We start from the raw sequence: 22698 nt of genomic DNA, 5'->3' as shown, positions 1-22698 counted from the left end.
TACTCTTTAAACTGTCTAAATCCTGTCTTCATCTATCTCTCAGAGAATTTCTCCATTCAACCTTTCCAATCTCTGCTACCTTCGTCTTCAGTCCAACCCGGCGAACCCTGCTCAACTTAACCGTCTATAACACCTCCTCCACGGCATTATCTTCTGCTTTGAACCCCATTTGGGTAAGCTTCTTATTCCCTGAGTCTTCTCTTCTAGCCCCGATTAGATCACTTACCTGTCTGTTCTTGCAGACCTCCTGCCTCTCTTCAGTTGTTCTTCTGAAGCCCAGCTCCGAAGTTTCAGTCCCAATCCTTCCCTCCAAGGAAAGGATATCCTGTGCAACTTCCGTTTGAAACCACCTCTCAAGGATTCTCCTGCTACTGCTACTTCCCAATCGACGAGCTTCCAGACTCGACCAGGGTTTTCTTCCCATTAGAGGGTTTCCCTGGCGATCCTATCCTCTCCCCCGGTTTCCACTTCTTTCCGGGTCGGAGGGGCCAGGATTGTTTCAGGGGAGCTTTCACTGCTGCATTTGACTCTTCGACATTGGATTTCCGTATTGTCAAGGTGAGCGGTTTTGATGAGGAGTATTACCGCTTTAAACTGTTTGCAGTAATCTTTAACACCCCAATCGCCCCCGCCCCACCAACACTCTTGCCATGCTGCATACTCCCCTGAATGGAGAATGGGATATTCTTCATCACTAGGAGAGAATCTATAGCGAGCCTTAAGCATTTCATAAGTTTTAACTTGTCATTACCACGACGGAGCGCAGCTCGATATTTCATTAACTGTAACGAGTCATTGATGGCTTCCTCAGTTGAAGCCTCCTATTTTAATGACAAGTTATAATTTATGAAATGCCGAGCATCATTCTGTTGTGGGATTAATCACTGTTTATTATTCTGAGAGAAAGCAATACATCAATGGCTTCCTCAGAGGTAGCCGCATTTTAATGCAAAGCTTTCTCTCAGAATAAACAGTGTTTATCACAACAACAGAAGCAGCGCGCATAACACCGCCGCACACGCCTAGGGAATTTCATGCCATCTACCACCTTATCCAGTGGTGGGGTGGGGGGGGTCCCACAAGGGCCGGGGTGAAGGCAGAGGTTAAGGGGGCGGTGCTCAAAGAGGCGAGGTTTGGGGGTGGAGGTGGCAGTTGACCTCTGATCAAAGGAAATGTCCAAAATAATAGTTTGAAAGGGCGCAATGTCCATCATGTTGCTTCTTTTCCAAACTATATATCACTTCCGTGGCATGGCACTGGTGATGTTACTCCACTATGTTAATAATAGTTTTGACCAGTGTTGCTGAGTAAATATGCTTTAAAATGCACAATTTGCATCCCATTTTGTAAAGCCCCTCCCCCCCCCCTTGGGTACTATTCAAACAGGGTTAGAATAGCAATGAATTGCCATTTATAACTATGGGCCACTTTTTAATTGGTGCCCGAGACAATTTTATGGCCCAGTCCGACCCGCACATGTACACGGGAGCAACCCGTACCAGCCATCTGTGCACCTAAACTACCAACAGCAGTGTTAGTCTACACTGTGATCTTAGCTCATGCAGAGCAGTATTTTAAGCAGACTGTGAAAGAATCGTTAAGAGCAATTACTCTAGCTAATGGTGAAAGAGCAGATAGTCTGTGGGGAAACCATATTTTATTTTTTTTATTTGATTTAATTGTGTGAACAATTTTTTTTACAAAAAGAAGCAATTCAAGTTCTCCAGTGCATTTGCTTAGTTATCAAGTTCATTAGGTATGTAATTGCGTCTTTACTCATCAGCTGACGAACAAGTGAATATTTCTTTATCGGTCAGATCCTTTTTGTCACTTATGCGACCAGGCCAATCATTTTGAAGAAACCCACCACGGCGATGACCCAGTTCGTCTTGTCACCGCTTATTAAGCGGGTCCACCATTCCTGTTCATCATAAACATATACGTTATTAAGCAGGTGGCCTAGCCATGTGGTTCTTTCTTTTGAGAGGCCTGTATAGGATAGGAGATGCCTTCTTGTCTCGATTTGATTATCTTGGGTGCAGAAGCGGCATTTTTTTGAGTCCACCTGTCACCTGATCACTAAGATCTCGTTTGTGCTGATTAAGTTCAGGTGAATTCTCATGAAACTTGCTCTTAGAGCTTTGTCAGGGATTTTCACACGGTATGGTATAATTTACTTTTTTTGGATCATATGGCAGATCCTTTGTCAGGCTGCATTCAGCGTCTCTATCCTATCCAATCCATCTCTAGGATCTTTTTATTGACTTTCCCTGGATTGGCGAGGAGGTCCTCTTCTGAACTTCTGATTATCTTATTTTTTTCAATAAGCTCCTGTTCTTTGATCTACATTTTGTGAGCATTTGGTTTTCATCGTTCAACATTGCTCTGTTGATTATCTCCAGAATTGATTTCGCAGCCGGTTGAGTGATCTTCCTGTATAGCATCAGACCGCTTCTTTCGACGGTTGCTTTCAGGGAGGACAAACTCAGTTCACGTCGAATCAACATCATAGGAGTCGACTGTGGCAATGACAGCACTTGGCGCCAAAAGAGTCCCTCAAGCTTAATCCAAATGGAGTCTGGAAGTGATGGCATCGCTTCAGCTCCAAAAACTATACTTGGGATCACCTTTGATCTAAAGAATTTCAGGATTGGCTTTAATGAGAAACATCCAAACTTTCTGTTCATGATTTTTGTTTGGACTATTAAAGTTCTCATCTTTGCTCGTAGATGGTCTTGCATTGGTGTTTCAGCTCTACTGTTGTTCAGTATTATCCCCAAGTATTTGAAAGTGGTGACGTTTTCCAGTCTCTTAACCCCCGTGAAGAGTTTGAGACTGTGGTGCGGTTTCTTTTTTGTTTGTTTTTTTCCCTAAACATTACCTTCTTTTTTTGTTTCGCTGAGTTCCAAGTTGTCTCTCAGGTAGACCTTCAAGTTATCCATATGTCTTAGTAACCCGACAGGGGTTTGGTCAAGCAGCATTATGTCGTCCGCTTAGAGGATTCTTTGGATTTTGGTATTACCCAATGACGACGGGAAGGCTCAAATTAATTCCTGGGAGTCCCTATAGTCAGCGATGTAAGAGTTGCATAATGCTGGCGCTAGAGGGCATCCTTGCTTCACCCCATGCCCTACAGGCCAGCTTTGTTTAGTGTTACTCTCATTGAGGTCTGTGAGTACAAGCCTGGATAGGCTGTAAAATTGAGCTCAGGCCCCTTCGATGGATCAGTTTTTGCCACAAGATTTCTCAATTCACCCTGTCGAAAGCTTGCACCAATTCCACGAAGATTAGACCTAATCATGTTTTGGCTTGAAGTGCTTTTGCCTTCAGAACACTTATTAGAAGAATGTTTGCTGATGTTCCCAGTCCACGCACGAAGCCCGCCTGTAGTGGATCATAATTATCGGAGGCAAAGGTCCACTCTTGGAAGTCCTCCAGAGCTAAGGAACCAAACATTTTACCGATGGTATCCAGTAGAGCGATTGGGCGATATTGCCTTGGATCATTCTTGTCTCCTTTTTTTTTAAAGAATGGCACTATGGTGGCATTTTTCCATGTTGAGGGAATTGCACTGCAGTCTACGCAGTGCTGGAATATCCCGCTTATCAGGGATGCCCAGGCTTCCGGGTGCTGTTTCAGGTTATAATTAGTTAACCCATCTGGGCCCGGTGCTCAGATAATTAAATTATCTCGATCTCGTCTTGTCACTGGCGATGTTCCAGCGCACTTTAACAGATGGCGTGTCAAGGGGGCATTTGTTTCCAATTATTTATATAATTCCTTGTGTGAAATCCAAGCTTGTTCAGCCACGTTGTTATCAAGTGTTGTTGATTCATTTGTGCCTCCCTCAATCAGGGTCCAGAAGACCCTGGAGTGTTTGCCACTCAGAATGTGCAGCATTGCTTCTGAGTCTGCTTGGTATAAATTTACTCCTTGCTGCCGTATCCAGGCTTTGTAGTTTGTTTTTTTTTTCCTCCTCTTTTGCTTTAGTTATTAATAATGGATTTTTTGTTTTTTTCGCCAAGCGTTTGCTTTGTTTTACCATTCGCCTTTTAGGTACTAACAGTTTGTTGTACACGTGGAGCTTTGGTTTTAAGGTGTCAGAGCTCTGCAGTTTGTTAACTTTGTGTACTTTGAGGAAGGGCTGATAGGCAAGAACTTCTATGCCTCTTTTTCCCCACTGTTCCTTTGCTTGGCGATAGATGTCAAGGAGACAATTTCTTTTAGTCTAAGGCGTGTATTCCCCTTACAAGGTTCCAGGTTATTAACCATGCTTTCCCTGTTCAGGTGTGTGACTTTCCAGTGGGTTACTAGGTTATGGTCGCTGTTTAAGGTTCTCACGACTTCAAAGTCTTCAATTTGCTCCAGCAATTTTCTTGAGACACATGTGTGATCTATCATGAGACCCACTCCCTTTTCCTTCCCATGTCGGTACTGATGGGTTTTGGTTGTTTTTTATTTTGTGGAGGTTATGCGGATCGTATGCATCCATTAGCAAATTCCATTTTCTTCCCCTAAAATATAAATGCACTCTCGAAAGAAGGTGTGCCTCCTTTGCCCCCTCTGTTACGCACACTGCATTTAAGTCACCCGAAATTATTGTGTGATCGATTTTTGTGGGTGCCGTTGGCTTCTTCAAAGGGTGTCTTCTATGGCGTGTAAGTATTTGTCAGCATCAGTTCTGGCCGGGTTCCAGTAAGTGTTGATTAGGAGAATCTTTTCAAATTTAGTTGGATCTTCTTGGGGCTCTTGTCTATTCCACTAAACTAAGACTGCTTGAATTAGTTCTGTGGCTTGAAGGGTAGAATCTAGCGTTAGCCTGCTTCCTGCTCTATGGCGGTTAGGAGCCTGGAAATGGGCCTACCAACCTCCCCCTTAATTGCTGGTGAGAGTTTCAGGTCATATCCATCGAGATAAGGCCTTGTAGTTAACCATGTCTCTTGGAGACAGACAATATCAGTCACCCAGGTTAACATCCGAGATCGTAGTTAAATGTCTGAAACCTCGGGTATTCCATGAGCACATTGAGTTTTTCCTTGATGCAACTCTTCTTCTGACTTCCCCTAGGTCAAGCCCCAAAACCTCCCTGCATTTCAATGTTGGTGGCTAGAAGAATTTATAGTTTTTCTGGACTCTTGATGTCCAAATGCCCTGCTTTGGGGGCGGTTGTTGCTCATTTTCCTCTCTACGCCCGTGCTAGTGGTTTCTTGGAATCTCATGCTCTTTGTTTGCCACTTTCTTGTCTTTGTTTCTCCCGAAGGCAGGGCCTCGTGGGAATCACTTTTTAGCTTTTTCGGAGAGTCTGCTGTCTCGCCTTGTTGGCGAAGATTCATTAAGGGTCCGTTCATATGATGGACGGCGTTCACATTTTCGAGATACCCGGTCCAACTGTGGTTAGGCGTCCTTATGTAGGTTCTTATGCATCCATAGTCTATGTCCTTCAATTTTGTATCACTTGGGCTTTCTTGGTGAGCTTTTCTACCCATGTATCTTTCTCTCTCTTGATTCATATCAAACTTTTGTCTCTTTGGTTCGTGAATCTCCTTAATTTCATAACCCATCCTTTTGAAGTCCCCTATAGAGTTTCTGAAGAGGCTCCTTACGTTAGTTGCTTCAATATGGAGATAGGAGCACTCTTTATTATCTTCCTCCCTTGGTTCAACAATCAGGATGTCTCCTGAGTGCAGTCTTTTCAGGCTTGCAGTTTGTTCGCAAAGTTGTATAACCTTCCTTCGGTTGAGTACTACATTATTTGTTCTGTTGGAGATCCATTCAAGTCTAAAGACACTCTTTTTATTTGAGGGTCGGCTTTGGTTTTCACAACGTCCTGAGCCACTAACCCGTAACCTGTTCCCTTTGTGCTTTCTTTATTCCCTCTAAATACCATCACATTCTTTGCTATTCCTAGCCCATTTTGTCCAAAGGTCCCGTGGGATACCTTAGGCCCTACGTTTGAATCCCGCAATGGTTTTTGCAAAGGATTTTGCCGGGGTAATGGCTCAAAAGGCCCTAGATCTCTTGCAATGGCCCCATTCTCCCTTGGTTCTTTTGTGCAGGTTCCATCTCTTGTGACTTCTTGGGTTAGTGCCAGTACTTCCTTTTGGGTGCCGGATGATGTGGCCACTTCGGAACTCTGTTCAGAGGAATCTCGTACTGGTGTTTGAGTTGAACTTGTTGCTGTAACTAGTTCTGAGTGTCTGGTGTTCTTCTGATTTTTGGCTTCAATATAACCGTCCAGATAGGTTAGTTTTGAATGCATGGATGACATTATTGCCGAGTTGGTTTTAAGGGCTTCATTCATAGCCTCGTATAGTTTACAAAAAGGGGCTAGCGCAATTGTGACCGTTGACATAATGGACATCAAGTCGACTTTGTTGGAAGGGGTATCTCGTGAAACGAGTTGAAATTTCGCTGAGCCGTCTCCTTGGGGGAGTCATCTCCAAGGTCAACCCATGCTGAAGGGTTCATTCAAGTAATTTTTTTTCTTCATTTTTTTTTTAATGGGGATCTAGCTTTCTGTGATTCTTCTTTTTCAGCCACGTGTGGAGATTGAGTCCCCTCATTACCACATACCCAAATCACCAAGAATCCGCATTGTGTGCCTTCTCTAAAAGGAACTCTGGAGGTGAAAATCTTCGCATTAAAAGATGGTGCAGTCCTGCTCTGCTTACGGTTGCAGGAACAGATACGACAAAGACAAGCCTATATCGTTCCACAAGTAAGTGTCCTAGATAAATCGCGCGCACAGTTGGGGTAAAAGACACTGGTCTAGTAAGTGGAAATTAAAGGGGGACAGTAGCTCAACAGTTCTGGAGTGTGCATGCCATGCACACGTCACGTAAAGGGCATGCAAAATCTCAACGGCAGCCATTTTACGTGTAGTAAAATGTGCCATTGAAAGTTTCATAGTTTGAGCTCTGGTGCTCGATAGAAACCGGACCCAAAAACTAGAATAAGGGGTAGTTTATGACGAGACCAGAAGCTACGTTTGTTTGCGATAACTAGCAAATACAGCCTTCCAGGAATTGGTTGTGTATTTGTTATAGCGTATAAGAGTGCCCGCTGTAGCGGTCATGTTATGTATGGGCAAACTGTCAGTGGATTAATGTTGTCACAGCAGTGCAATTCATAGACTGGCTTATCTTTGTAAATGCTGTGCTCGTTAGCGGGTCGGGTTGCCATGTTAAGTGAGGATACTGGATCTGCTATGACAATGCTCTATTTAACCCCCGCCAAAGACCCCTGAGACACCATACCTGCCTAACCTCCAGAATTTTTCCAGAGACTCTGGAATTTTAAGCATTTCTCCGGGTCTCCGGAAAAGTCGCTTGAATCTCAGGAATTTTGAGATTCTTTCCGGGTCCCGTCATATTCTCTACCTGATTGGCTACCGCCGGTAGCCAATCAGGTGGAGAATATGACGGGACCCGTAAACGGCGCGAAATGTTCGTGTCCCCTGCCTGCACCACTATAATAATAGTGCTTTCAATCTATGTCATTGGGTTCAAAGCAGTATTATTACGGCGACGGTGCCACGTTCATTTTGCTTACTATAGCACTGAAAATCATTCATTCAATGCTATAGTAAGCAAACTGAAGGCGCCGCAGCAGCAATAATAGTGCTTTCAATCCAATGACATGGATTGAAAGCACTATTATTTCGGCGGCGGTGGCGCCGCCGCCTTCATTTTGCTTACTATAGCATTGAATGAATTATTTTCAATGCTATAGTAAGCAAACTGAAGGCTACAACAACCGAGTTTACCTTTTTGACAGGTGGGCAGGGCGTGAGTGGAGCTGTGTGCAAATGGGCGGAGTCTTGTGTGGCTGTGGGCGGGGCATACATCTCCAGAATTTTGATTTTCCAATGTAGGTAGGTATGTGAGACACATTGCCACGTTTTATGGGTATGGGGCAGATTTCCCCAAATATTAGAACCACAAACCTGGAGAAATTGAATACAATAAACACAGACGCGTAGATGGCAATTTTTCACAGAGGGCTGGGGTCAATTGAGCGTTGGCCACACTGTGCATACTTTCTTTACATAGCTCAACCCTCCTCGCCAAAAGGACAATATATGCTATTACTTCTTAATAGTTATCCAGAAGTGGTGAGATTGCTCTTAGTGCCCCAGTGTGATCTTGGGTAAAACTGTTCAGAGAATGTCTGTTCCTTATCACTTCCTTTCTTGACAGATTGAAATCATCCATTAATGCATGTGCAGAAAACAGTTATCTGGACTTAAAATGAACGGACTTTTAAACACTTGTGTATTTGTCTCCCCAGTGCATGATTTATTTTCAGAAATGAGCATTATTTTCCGACCAGCCCCACCAATAACTTGTGTGCCTCACTTAGATGAGGCAGCAAGGCTATACTTTTTTTTGAAAAATTCTGGGCTGTGAAATGTTTAACTTTAGGACGTCACAGGTCGTCAACCCTCTGTGACTGTTAAGAAGAATCTGACCACAGTAAAGACATTGTTGCAGATGAAAGGCAACCCTTTACATCTAAAGGGATCATCACTTTAAGAACGTAATTACCTTGTTTCTTAGCTGGCCCTGCTAGCTAGGTATTTTGGGCCGCCTGTCTTGTGCAGAGCACGGTGGGTTATTCACATGGCTATAAAAGTATACCGTCAACAGACGGGGACCAGTGGAGGGCGGGTGTGATATGCTCTCTGGGGCCACGGGCTAGGAGGGGTCTAGCTGCTGTTTATATTACCCTTTGGGAGTTTCTGAGTTGAGATGCATGGGGCACCCAGGTAAATGGAGTTGTAGGCAGGAGAGGACGATAGACGTGATTGCTGTGACTCTGTGAGGGTAGGAGAAGGGGAAGATGCGTCATAGCATGCAATGGTGTAGATGGCATTATTTAGACACAGGGTTGATGTGGCTTGAAAGTGGCAGTTCTGTGTCCATGGTACATCCCAGGTTCTTTACTGAGTTGGAATGTGGTGGGAGGAAGGCCTAGGGGGGACGACCAAGGGGTGGGTTGGGGGAAGAGTGCAGTCTTCCCACAGATCATGATTTTGGTTTATCCAGGGTTAAGGAGGAGGTAGTTAGTCGTCATGAATGGAACGGACGGAGTGGATGGAAGGGACGGAGTGGATAGAACGGACGGAACAGATAACTGGATAGAACAGATAACTGGATAGAACAGACGGACTAGATGGAGCAGACAGTGGATGGAACGAATGACTGGATAGAACAGATGGACTAGATGGAGCAGACAGTGGATGGAACGGATGACTGGATAGAACAGACGGACTAGATGGAGCAGACAGTGGATGGAACGGATGGGACGAACAAACGAATGGGAAGGATGTGTCGAACGGAATGCAGCAGGCGAACGGAATGCAGCAGACGAACGGAATGCAGCAGACGAACGGAATGCAGCAGACGAACGGAATGCAGCAGACGAACGGAATGCAGCAGACGAACGGAATGCAGCAGACGAACGGAATGCAGCAGACTTGACGAAATAAATGGAGGGGATGGAACACATGAGCGGATCGAATGAATAGGAAGGATGTAACGGGTCTACGGAATGGATGGACTAGACCGTGTGGACGAAGGGTCGAGTGGATGGAATGGTTAGAAGGACTAGCGGACTAAATGGATGTAACAGACGAAACGGAAGAACAGACAAAGTGGAATGAACAGACAGAGTAAATAAAACGGATAGAATAGATGGTACAGATGGAGTACTCGATCTCAAGCACATTACTGATAACCCACTTATCACACTACCACGCTTACTCTCTCCTGTACACCACCACTCAACTAGAACACAGCGATACTATGACACATTCGGTATAGCTGTTCTCATACTAACACCCGCCACATACTCCTCATCATCCTAATTAAACACAGCTAGCTGAGGACACACCGCTAGCCTAAGCGTCTCCTCAGGCCTAACGCAGCATCAGTCTGGGTGTCCACCCTCCAGAATTGAACACATATAACTGACCGCCCCACCACCACACCTACTGCAAAGAAGCAGCTATAATGCAACTGCCACACCGGCTGGACACATATCTGTTGCACCCCCGCACCTTATGACTCTCTCTCTCTCTCTACTGGCCTGAACTACAGTTCCTGAGGGCGTTCAACCTACCAGCGCTTTGAGATCATACCAATGACACATAAGGCGCTATGTAAATGCCAAGTAACGTAACATAACATCTAGTGGTAGATTTCTGTGTGGCACGAGGCGAGATGGGGTGCGGTGTTGAGAGGTTTTAGGGATTTTTAAGATGCGTGGTTTAGCAGGTTAGGCTGTTTGAGCAAATGAGAGCGGGGGTGACAAAGGAGCACCCTGTGGTACTCAGGTGGTGACAGGGTGAAGGTTGAGGAGGAAGGAGATATGTTGGTAATTTGTGATTGGTTAGTGAGGAGGGGGCTGTCCACATCCATGCTGTATCCCTGATGCTGAGCGAGTGGAGTCTGTCTGTGAAGGTGCAGTGGTCTATAGTGCCAAAGGCTGCAGATAGGGCGAGGAGAGGATAAGTGTGGCACAGCCTTCCTAGTCTCCAGCCCTTTGAGTGATCCCAGATGGAGACTAGGGATGGTTCAGCTCCTCGTAGTGTTCTGAAGACGGAATGGGCGGAATCGAGGAGGAGGTTGCATTCAGTCAAAACACAAAGTTGGAGTAGGCTGTTTGGTCAAAAAGTGAAGCTGTAATTAGTCATCATTGGATTCCCAATGATGTCAGATAAGCAAATACGCAGTATAGCCAAATGCTGGTTATCCAATTAGCAGAGAGGTAGTTAACAGAGTAAAAAGATTATATAGCAAAGCTTCTTGGCTTTTTGTTTACCACCACTCTATGAGCCACACATTTGTAAACTGTCCATTTCTTTTTTTTTAACCAGAGCGGTTCTGTTACTGGCAACAGAAGATACCTGGTTATATAATGTCTCAGTTAAATAAGTGCTAGAAAACAATGATGTTACTTTATTCATGTTTCGATAATATTTAAAAATGGCACAAATTTGTCCTTGTTGATAATTTTCGTTGGAACTCCCACAGATATGGCATATTGAGAGAAAATGAGTTCCAGGCATCACCCACACAGGTTAAGTGGTGAAGCTGGGATTTGAAACCATTCTGCACTTGAGGCTGTTGACCGCATATGCTCTAAGGTCTGCTTTATAGAAATATGTGTTAATGTTGGGCTTTCAACAGGATTTTTTATAGACAGTGCTCGAAGTACACAAATCATAATGACATTTTAAAAAATATATACATTATACAAACTAATGTAGAAATGTGTGAAGCACAATTGGTATTATTATAGGTGAATGCAAGACTGCAAATACCAAAATCCAAAGTAATGCATGTCTGTCTGTTACAAGTCATGTGATTTTTGCAAATGCCCTTTTAATGCTTAATGGCTTCACCCACCGCCACTTCGCCCCGTTGAACTGCACCATCATCAACGCATGCTCACTACCCGCACATGCTCTAGACATTAACTACCTTCTCTCCAAACACAACCTTGACCTCTTAGCTCTATCTGAGACCTGGTTTCACGAGGTCTGTGGCCCTGCCCTCTCACTTGCTATACCACTGGGATACACCATCTTCCGGAACGACAGAGGTGGAGGCGTTGCCCTCATAGCCAAAGACTCCCTTCCTCTCAGAGGATGCTAGTCCTCCCTCAAGGGTTCATCCGACCTCCTTTCACTCAAACTCTCTCCCTCACCCAAATGCACCATCCACCTCTACCGCCCACCGGGCTCACCCCAAAACTTCGAGCAAAACCTCCATCGCATTCTTCAAGACAACCTAAAAGCCTCCTCAAAAGTCATCTTGCTAGGAGACCTTAAACTGGGCCTCCATGACCCTAATGACCCACACACATCTTCCCTTTCTGACGCCCTCAGCACCCTAGGATTCTTTCAAGACGCTACCTCTCCCACACATTCCAAAGGATGTATTCTTGATTAGGTCACTGACCACAAATTCAAGATCACTACCAGTGCCATTACTCATTGTCCTTGGTCTGACCATCACATTATCTTCTTCTCTATCCCTCAGCCCACAAAGTTCAAAATGAAATCCAACCATCTACCCCCTGCGGTGTCATGAAGCTCGCGCAAACTCACTAGAGACCACATCCTTCCCTTGCTCAACACTCCAGATCGGCAGCCTCCATTCACGCCCAACCCTAACACATTAGAGGAAACATACACCTCTATCCTCTCCAAGGCCGTGAATACCCTAGCACCCCTAGCCCATCACAAATACGAGATATTGATATTGATAGTTTATTTGTATAGCGCCTATACACACACACGTTTCAAAGCGCTTCAAGGGAAGAGAGGGAGCAAGGGAAAATACAATGTCATTCTTACAAGACCTTGAGATATTTAGAATGTGAAATTAACTATCGTACTAGGCCTGGCGACATTTCAGATAGTGCAAGAGCTATGACACAGATAAGGAGGGGACGGAGGGGGGGTAGGAGATGATAACAGACAATCGCCTATCATACTAGGCCTGACAACATTTCTGGTAGAGCCGGAGATTGACAAGAGGTGAGTGGTGGGGGGAGGAGGGAGGAGGAGAGGAACAAAAAAAGCGACTATCGTACTAGGCCTGACGACATTTCAGTTAGAGGGGGAGGGGGAGGAAACACACAAGCTACTATCATACTAGCTCTGACAACATTTCTGATAGAGTAAGTGCAAAGACTATAGTAAGGAGACGGTGGAAGAGGGAAAAAGATGGGGAGAGGAAGAGAAGACTGAGAAGCGATGAGTGTGGTGAAAGAGAAGAGGCAAGCTGGCAAAATACAGTGTAATAGGATGGAAAAGCAAGTGGAGTGCACATACTGAACGCAAAATGTTGCAAGAGCGTGATGTTAAAGGAAGTCCAGCATGACAACGATGAGATTCGAGATGGGTGGACCAACATGAGTCAAATGAGTGCAAAAAGTCCAATCAAGCGTTGGCAACAAAGGCAGTCAGGTGTCACCAAATGTGTCAATACAAACTCCCACAATGGTCACGGAGGGCTTCATTGATGTAGGGGGATAGCAGGAGAAGGCTACCAAGGAGGGAGGGGACAGCAGATGAAAGGATTCAAACATACAGGCATTAAATTCATACAACAGGGAGGGGGTGGGGGGTGAAATACAGCAGGCAGGCATCATACAGGCAATGCAGCATACAACAGGGGGGCTGAAATACAATAGGCAGGCATCACATGCCTACAACAGGGTGGGGCGAAATACAACAGGCAAGCATCACATCCATACAACAACGGGAGTGAGATACAACAGGCAGGCATCATACAGGCAACATGCATACAACAGGGGGGTGAAATACAACAGGCAGGCATCATACAGGCAACACATGCATACAGCAGGGGGCGAAATACAACAGGCAGGCATTGCATGCATACAAAAGGGGGGTGAGATACAACAGGCAGGCATCATACAGGCAACACATGCATACAACAGGGAGGGGTGAAATACAACAGGCAGGCATCATACAAGCATCACATGCATACAGCAAGGAGATAAGATACAACAGGCGAGCATACTACAGGCATCACATGCATACAATAGCGGGGGCAAGATACAACAGGCAGGCATACAGCCGACACATGCATACAACAGGGGGATATAACAGGCAGCTATCATACAGGCATCACATGCATACAAAAGGGGGGTGAGATTCTACAGGCAGGCATCACATGCATACAACAGGGGAGTTGAGATACAACAGGCAGGCATCATACAGGCAACACATGCATACAACGGGGGGCGAAATACAACAGGCAGGCATCATACAGGCATCAGATGCATACAACAGGGGGGGCAAAATACAACAGGCAGGCATCACATAAATACAACGGGCAGGCATCACATGCATACAACGGGGGATGAAATGCAACAGGCAAGCATCATACAGGCATCAAATGCATACAGCGGGGCGAGATAGAACAGGCAGGCAACACATGCATACAACAGGGGGGATGAGATACAAAAGGCAGGCATCACACAGGCATCACATGTATACAAAATGGGGGCGAGATACAACAGGCAGGCATCACATGCATACAACAGGGGGGATGAGATACAAAAGGCAGGCAACACATGTATACAAAATGGGGGCGAGATACAACAGGCAGGCATCACATGCATACAAAAGGGGGGCAAGATACAAAAGGCAGGCATCAAACGGGCATCACATGCATACAAAGGGGGGACGAGATACAACAGGCAGGCATGAAACAGGCATCACATGCATACAAAGGTGGGTGAGATGCATTAAACAGGCATCACATGCATACAAAGGAGGGTGAGATGCATCAAACAGGCATCACATGCATACTAAGGGGGGGCAAGATGCAACAGGCATCACATGCATACAAAGGGGGCGAGATAAAACAGGCAGGCATGAAACGGGCATCACATACATACAAAGGGGGGGGTGAAATACAGCAGTCAGTGTTACGGTAGCAGACAGGGAGCAGACAGGGCCCTTAGAAGGTGGGCCGGCTGTAGCCTGCCGTTCCACCATAGGCTGAAAAGAAGTAAAGAGGAGCCAATCACAGCCACAGAGCCCAAGCTGCTGATTAGACACAATGAGCCATTAGGGCTAGGTAAAAAGCAGTGGCCATCTTGAAAACGCCACAAGGCCACAAAGAAAAGGCTTCCTCATATGGCAATTTACCTTGGGTGCAGGCTGTACGGGGCAGCAGGCAAGGTGTGTGTGAAGGAAAGCAGAAGGAATTAAAGAGGAACAAATCCGGAAGATCCTCTTTCTTTTTTTTTTCTTCACATTGTGCAGATGCAAAAAAATCACGGAGCAGCTTTCATTCAAGTCGGTAAAATTACTGCAGATCCTCCTACCTCGCGTGCTCAGTAGAAAGCAAGACAGTCAAGTGTGGCATCCTTAGGTGTGTTGCTGCTGCTAGTCCCAAGGGCTCCATGGGAAGTAGGGAAATGCGAGAGGCACAGCTGCAGGCTGAAGGTTATCCTTGAAATGGGTGGTCAGACACTCAAAGTCCTGGTTTACACCTGACCTCTTGAAACTCTGTACTCTGAAACGCCAACCTCAGCTCACCTGGCTGAAGAACCCCTGAAAAAGGAGTTCAGTAAAATAGCTCAACAATACAAGGGAGCCATTATCTCAGCAAAATCGAACTTCTACAACGATAGAATCAGCATGGCTACATCCAACACTAAAGAAATCTTTACCATTTACAGGGAACTAGAAGCCCCCTCCACCTCGCCCATCACCCTCACCAAAGACGAAACTTGGTGCTCTGATATACAAGCAGCACTCCTAGGGAAAATCTACACCCTGAAACTAAAAATACTCTTGCCTCAATCTACCTTCAAAAATGACCCAATCGCAATAAACATTAACCTCTCCCCCCAACTGCCTCCACCAAACAATTCGCTTTCAGAGACCTTGCCAAAAACAAAGTCTAATCCAAAGCCTGAAACCCTCCAAATGCAAAGGGGATATTTGAACAGCATCCCTCATCAAAGACTGCTGACGTGTTAGCCCCAGTCATCACACCCTTCATAAATGGATCGTATTCAAAAAGCACCATGCCAGCCAGTCTGAAAGAAGCCTGTGTCCCCTCCACCCCCCCTTCTGAAAAAAACCTCACTAGACCCATCCATCCCAAATTACAGCTCTATTACAACTGTCAGTTGATTCTAAAAATAAGGGATGTCAGGTTTAAGAGAGGAGGGATTAAACCTGATACAGATTGTTTGACAATATAGAAAACAAACTCCCCGTCTGGTTAGGTTGGAAGGGGGGTACACTAGACTGTGGGGTGTGTAGGTCACATAAAATTATACAAACATTATACCAACATAGTAGGACTACTGTAAGAGTGCATGGAAAATTCAACCAAATTGCACTTAAATCTTGACAAAATCTAACATCTTTAATATTCAATTATAAAAGACAATGTAATAAAAATATCATAAAACACATTCTAAAACCCAAAGTGACAAGTACAATAATTCTGTGCAAAAATGCAGAAATCATAAGTACACACCTAAAGATGGTGTTAATACAAAATATATACAATACTCTTTACTGGAAGAGTCGGATTTCAATTCATCAATTAGAACACCACACAAAATATAGAAAAGGGAAAAGCAAGGAAAGCAAAAATATAATAAAGGGTACCGTATTTCAAAAAGTAACACTGTAGTTGGTGCATTAGTATTCTAATGCTTCGTTTAGCACCAAGTGTTTTTTTAAATGCCACTCATAACACTTTGTTTTAGTGTAGCAAACAACCCTACATGTTTAATTCCTACACACATTAACATGATTACAGGAACTTCTTCAGGGGTATAGCATGAATTAACATTCGGTGGTTGTAAGGGTGCCCAAAACTGGGTTCAAAATTGTTTCCCGTATGTCCGATGGTATATGACAACACTGGTATGTGTCCCGTGTGAATAAAATTCAATGAAACAAATTCCACTTGCTGATCTCTGGTTAGAAGAGAAGTAAGCGTCTAGGCCAACCGTATCTTAGTCACGCTAAAGCGTCCTCAGTGGCTGTGATTAGTCACTATGTAAAAGTCACCACTACTCCCAGTAGTTCAAAGTGTTTTAAACTCCAACAAAAGATGAAAGATGTGGAGAATAGGATGAGGTATGGCATGCCTTGATTCAACAGTCATGTAGAGGACGGGCCGCTGGCGCTGTTTGACTATTGAGCACCGCAGGGTTCTATTACAACTGCCCCCTTCCTACTAAAAATACTGGACCGTGCAGTCTACCTGCAGGTACGGCAATTCCTGGAGGGCAACAAAATCTTAGGGTTGCCCCAATCCGGCTTTCGGCCAGGACATGGATCAGAATCTGCTCTTCTCAATCTTAAAAATCAGCTCGACGAAATCAGGGATGCAGGAAACTGTGCACTCCTTCTCCTGGATTTGTCTGCAGCGTTCGACCTGGTTGACCATTAAATACTCTGCCAACACCTTACCACCCACGCCAACTTTTCTTCAAATGCAGCAGCCTGGATTGCATCCTTCCTGGAAGGCAGAGTCCTGAGAGTCTTCTCAGACACTGCCAATGCCTCACCCTGCCCCATCACCTGCAGTCTACCCCAAAGGTCCTACATCGCCCCTATACTTTACAATATCTTCACGAGGCCACTCGTCAACATCCTAGAGACCCTCGGCATAGTTTACACCAACTATGCGGATGACACGCAAATCCTGATCCCACTCACAAGTAACTACACTGACGACTCCATTACCATTAACAATATTTACTCTTCAATTCAGGCATGGATGGCAGCGAACCACCTCTGCCTCAACAGCGACAAGACAGAAATCCTAACTGTCGGCTCACCCAATGCCCGTAAGTCGCTTCGCACGCTCTACTCAACCTTCCTGATTGACCAATGTGTGATTCTGGTCTCAACATCTGTAAAGGCACTAGGAGTCTATCTTGATGCCTCACTCCCCATGTCTAGACAAGTTAGTGCCACCGCCTAGTCGGCAGCATATGCCACTAAAGTCCTCAACGCAGCCAGACCTTTCCTCACAAAAAACAATTGCCTCACCATTGCCCGGGCTATAATTGTCTCCAAGTTAGACTACTGCAACGTCCTATTTACAGGCACCTCCACTGGTAAACTTAAACAATTACAAATTATTCAAAACAATGCCTTAAGAGCAGCCCTTAATATCCAAAAACGAGAACACATCTCCAATGCCATAAGAGAAGCTCACTGGCTGCCCACCCAGGAGCAGATCAGATTTAAAACACTCTCCATTGCCCCCAAGTGACTTTCCAATACAGCACCCCCGTAACTCACACAAAAAATCACCAAAGCCCACTCATCAAGGCCCACCAGGACCCCATACACAGACAGACTTCTCGTACCTAAAGTGAGGAGATGCAAAGCTGGAGGCGCCAGCTTCCCCTACTGCGCCGTCAAACTCTGGAATGACCTCCTCCCTGAGGGCTGAGAAGAGAAATCCTACTGGATCTTTTGCAAAGCCCTCCATACTCGGCTCTTCAACTAATCCTCTCTGCCCATCACGCCTGCAAGTCACGCCCTCCCATCCACATCACAGCTTGCACAGTGTGATTAATATTTACAAGAATGCCTTGTCTCACTGTTTCTGTAATTTCACCTCTGCTCACTCCTATCGTTGATACAATGACCTGAATGTATGACTAAGCTTTCTTGCTTTCTTAATTGACCTTAATTGATCAATGCCTCCGGGCTGCATGTGCACTCTACAAATGAAAGAAATAAATAAATGACTAATTCACACATACATGCATGTATGTTTTATGTTCTCATATAATGTGAAGAAAATGAAAACTCATTTTTGTGTATGCCAAATAAGCACGAATAAAAATAAGAGCATGTGTTACATTGCCACTGAATGTAATTGTCTTCCACGGAGGCATATATTTGGGTAGATGACTGGAGCTTTATATGGGCTTTTAGAAGCAAATGCACCCTTACTTCGTATCATTCAAGCATTAATACCTGTATGCACTAAGTTCTTCCCAAATCAGTTGTGTCTCCCTTTAGCCCCATCTCTAGCCATTTTTCTAAAGACCTGTAGTTCATGCCCCTTAATGATCCAGCTTTGGTGCTGCACCTATTAAAAATGTTGAGAATCACAAGTGCTGGGAGATCATTTGTGAAGAGCAGAAAAGCAGGCTGCATCACCTCTTACTTTGCAGATGTAGCACTTAATATTGACTGGCCATAATCTGCTTCAAAGTGCTAAAGGGGAAGAGAGTAGGGGGCAATTGGAATGAGAGCCTAAGTGCCTTTATGAATATTTGGTTGTGAGGAAAGAGTGTTTACAGCATTGCTTGGTAATAGAGGTGAAAGGTGTGAGGAGTCAGCAATCAGAGGCAGACACAAAGTTGGAATGTTTTCAACCTGAGACATCTTTATTAAAATAAAAGGGTTGGTTAAAGGCCTTTCTGTCCCTATACTAAAGAGAGTTTCCCTACCTAGGAAACTATATAATTTTGATGAGACACAAACTAATCCTTAGCTTCACACTGTCCTTGTGTCCAAAACATATTAATCAGACCTTCACACTAGAAATGAACTAAGGGTGTAAGGAAAATGTCTTCTCTGATTCAGGTTTAGCAAAAAGTGTTCTAAATTAAGACAAGTAGATGGATCCAACAAAAATAGTCTCTCCCAAGGAAAATCTCAGATGGGATTATCTCAGATGGGATTATCTCAGATGGGATGGCGAAGTGTCTTTTCAAAACAATAGTTCCTTAATGATAGCAAAAGTGTCTCTTTCACACAAAAACATCTTAAGGATGGCAATGGTGTCTCTTTCACAAAACAGTCCCTTAAAGATGGCAGAAGTGTCTTTTTAAATAAAACTTCTTAAGGATGGCAAAAGTGTCTGTTTCACACAACAGCTTCTTGGGTTCCTTATACCCGTTTCATGAAGTTTCTGTGCACCCAATATATCCCGCACCATTCCGCTCTTCATAGGTATCTGTGCACAGAGTTCACAAGCCAAAGGGTTTTATTCACAGAGAGATGTTTCAATGGGGCTCTCTTCAATCGCTTTGATATTTTAGCAGACCACCTTATACGCTTGTCCATCAGTGATCTTCATGTGAGCTCTTTAGGCCTCTACTTGTACGCTTCTGCCAGGTATTTTGATTTTAACAGGAAAAAGGTCTTTGCACAGTTTCACCACTTCAACTTGCCAGCTTTCTTAGAGTCTCTGGTATATTTGTTTTGCCATATGTGTTGCAAAAGTAAGTATGCTTCCTTCTATGATTTGTGTGGACCTCTTGGTGTACTCCCCTGCCAGGAATAAAACCACCCTCCCCTTTCATGTAGTTTCGATTCCCCCCCCCCCCCCCAACTCCCCACCACTTATGTTTTTGCCCACCCTCCACATTTTTTCGATGAGATTTTTGTTAAAAAAAACTCCACGAAAGAAATCAGGCGATGAATAAACATTGTACCATTGACATCGGAAATGTGAGGATTTGTGCAAATTCTGTTTTTTTTTCTTCTTTGTCGGTATTCAAAATAGGTTCTTAATTGCTCACATGCCTGTCAGTACGCCCCAGGGTCCCCAACATCTCAGGGTAGACTCACTGTAGTCTTGTAGCATCCCTGACCCGTGGCTTGTTGCTGCAGTGAAGCTTCTCCTTTGGGATGGCGTTTCCCACTCTGCAGACCTTCTCCCAGCTCCCCTGCCAGCTCTGCGTTCACCCCGCCGTTAGGACTGCTGCTTCTCGTCACGGCTGCGATCCCGGTAGCTCTGCTGCATCTGGGTTCCCAGCAGTTCTGCCACAGGGCCTGCTGTGTCTCCTGTGGCCTCGCACCACCCCGGTCAGTAATGATTGCGAGCGGTATTGTGGTAGCACCTGCCTTTTCCACCATGGTCCATTCCCGTGCTGCTGCCTTGTCCCTCGGTTCGGCTTCCTGCTTCTCCCGTCTGCTTCTCTCTTCTCTGACTCCTGTTTGAATGAGCATGCCATTTTCAAATGTCCCACACACTCAGCCTTCATTGCAGCTACTAGTCTGCCGGTTCAGCTTGGTGTGTCCTTCAATCATGCACATTAACTCATCCTTCCTCATCGCATTACTTGGGGCTTTATGGGAGTTGGAGTTCATAGGATTTATGGGATTTGTAAAGTCATTTTGTTCAGGAGTTCTATTTAAACCAAACACATCAGAGACGGGAGATGTTTAGGCGTGTGTTGTATGGATGGTATTCTGCTTAAAGTGTTTTGCAGGAAAGGGTTTGGGGGGTTTACAAAGGGAGGGACTTGTATAATGGCAACAAGCTATCAAGAATTTAGGAATTAGGAGTTCTTCTTCTCTGGGAAGGGAAGAATACTGGGTCTCTCCTGATGAGCTCACCACCTCTCACTGACAGCCGTCCTCTGCCCATGTGATCCTCCCTCATAATATTACCCCCAGGGTCAGGATCATATAGTGCCTGGTGTCCCCTGGCCACATGGGAGGAGATCTGTGGCTGGGGATCAGTGATGACTCCACAGGAGTCATCACAAAGGGGAATTACAAGTGTCTACACCTCCAAATCTTCAAAAGAAAGACCCCATCTGCCCAAACACATAATATATCAGCAGTGTACAAAAAACTAAAATTCTCTAATGCTAGTCTGCATGAGGCCATATGATTATGTTCCATACTAGTGTTGTGCTTCCCATTTCTTCTAAAAGTTCTAGAAAATATAAATCATGAAATCCTGCGTCCTGCCTTCTAGGAACCTGCATCGGTCACTCTAGTAGCTTATCTCCTCTCTAAAGCGGCATCTGAAGTAGAGATCGCCTACCTCAGCAAGTTAGGACCCATCACAGGATTCCTCCCTTCATTGAAGGACTGCGCATATATGGAGTTCATAATTGTGCCTTCGCTCGTCACCTCCTTCACCCTGATTGCTATGATACCCAACTACTACGCTTGGACATTTGGAAGGAATGTCAGTGCTGCCCACCTCCCATGTGCAAGAGGCAAACAGAACTGTACATATCATGGCTGTTTTAGACTTCGCTGAGTTCTGTGTTTTGTTTTACATCAGCATTGTACTTGCACTGTGCAGCTATGCACTAAATGCAGATAACTTACGCAAAGGAGGCCCATGGTGCAAAGGCCCCTAACAGGAAGTCTCCAGACATCCCTGTAGGCCTGTCCAACACTGCTGCAGATAGCTGGCTCTTTAGTTGGTCTCTTCCTCGTCCCAGTGTCGACCAGGTGTTTCTTGGGGAATGTTTTAAGGGAAGAATAGGGAAAGGGCTGACAGTAGCCTACAAAGGCTTTGAGGAATAGAGGGTTTGTTATGAAAAGTAAATGGGGGGGATACCATGCCTCACCGAAGGATGTCCTCTTCCCCACTCTCCCAAATCTCATCCACCCAGGTGATCCTCTCTCGCATATCCACCCCCAGGGTCAGGACCCAAGAGCCATGGCCTTTCCTTGGCCACCTGAGAGAAGGATACAGGGGGAGAAGAAGTGAGGTTGCCCTCAGGTTCCTCACAGGAGACTGTTCTCCCTGCAGGTAAACTAACCCCATTCTCAGCAATAGAGTGCCCAGCCGCTTCTTCGCTCAAACTCAGTCACAGGTATTCTGCTGCTTTCCTATTTTTCCTCTTCACAGTTATGTAGCACCTAGATCATTCCAGGAAGGAAGATAATGCCTGGCCACGTCTTAACCAGGGTTTCAGGGCCCTTCACAGTCTTTGATCTTGAAACTGTAGGACATATCCAGGTAGCGGGCCTTGATGAACATCCAGGTTCAGTCTTAAGGGTCGTTTAAAAGGTAGGAGGGAGGCTGCATTTAGTTTTAAAAAAACATAAGCAGTTCTAGCATTCAGTGGGGCTCCGCCAATGTTTAATTTACTGAAGGGGGACTCGGCATAGCATGTTTAGAAACGCCTTCTGTAGACTGCACTTCTCACTATCTGAGTAAGAGGTATGGTGCCCTTCTCACGGACAAGTGGTGTTCCTCCCTTCTGGTAGCCAAGTGGGTTAAACTCTTTCGTGCCCTCCTTAGTCTCCACCGCAGTTGCTGGCTCAGCCTCCCCAGATGACTGTAGAACCGACAGACCTTTCTTCCTACAGGTCAGAGGTCCAATCTTAGCACTTCTCAGGCTTCTGGTATCTAGCCATCCACCCCACAAGGTTCTGATGACACCTCTGGGACCACT

General features: G+C 45.2%; 1 protein-coding gene across 1 annotated transcript in view; it reads left to right on the top strand.

The window, feature by feature from the left end:
• THAP1 (THAP domain containing 1) overlaps nucleotides 1-22698 on the top strand; it is a 130355-nt gene that overhangs the window by 41142 nt on the left and 66515 nt on the right. The window contains exon 2 of the mRNA XM_069626399.1: nucleotides 6537-6718. Coding sequence (XP_069482500.1) covers nucleotides 6648-6718 — 71 coding nt within the window. The 5' untranslated portion in view covers nucleotides 6537-6647. The remainder of the gene's footprint in view (nucleotides 1-6536; nucleotides 6719-22698) is intronic.

Source organism: Ambystoma mexicanum, chromosome 6p (assembly GCF_040938575.1).
Source record: "Ambystoma mexicanum isolate Mex_15411 chromosome 6p, UKY_AmexF1_1, whole genome shotgun sequence".
NCBI lineage: Eukaryota > Metazoa > Chordata > Amphibia > Caudata > Ambystomatidae > Ambystoma > Ambystoma mexicanum.
The sequence above is the reverse complement of the archived record's forward strand: the minus strand, read 5'-3'. Positions and strand labels throughout refer to the sequence as shown.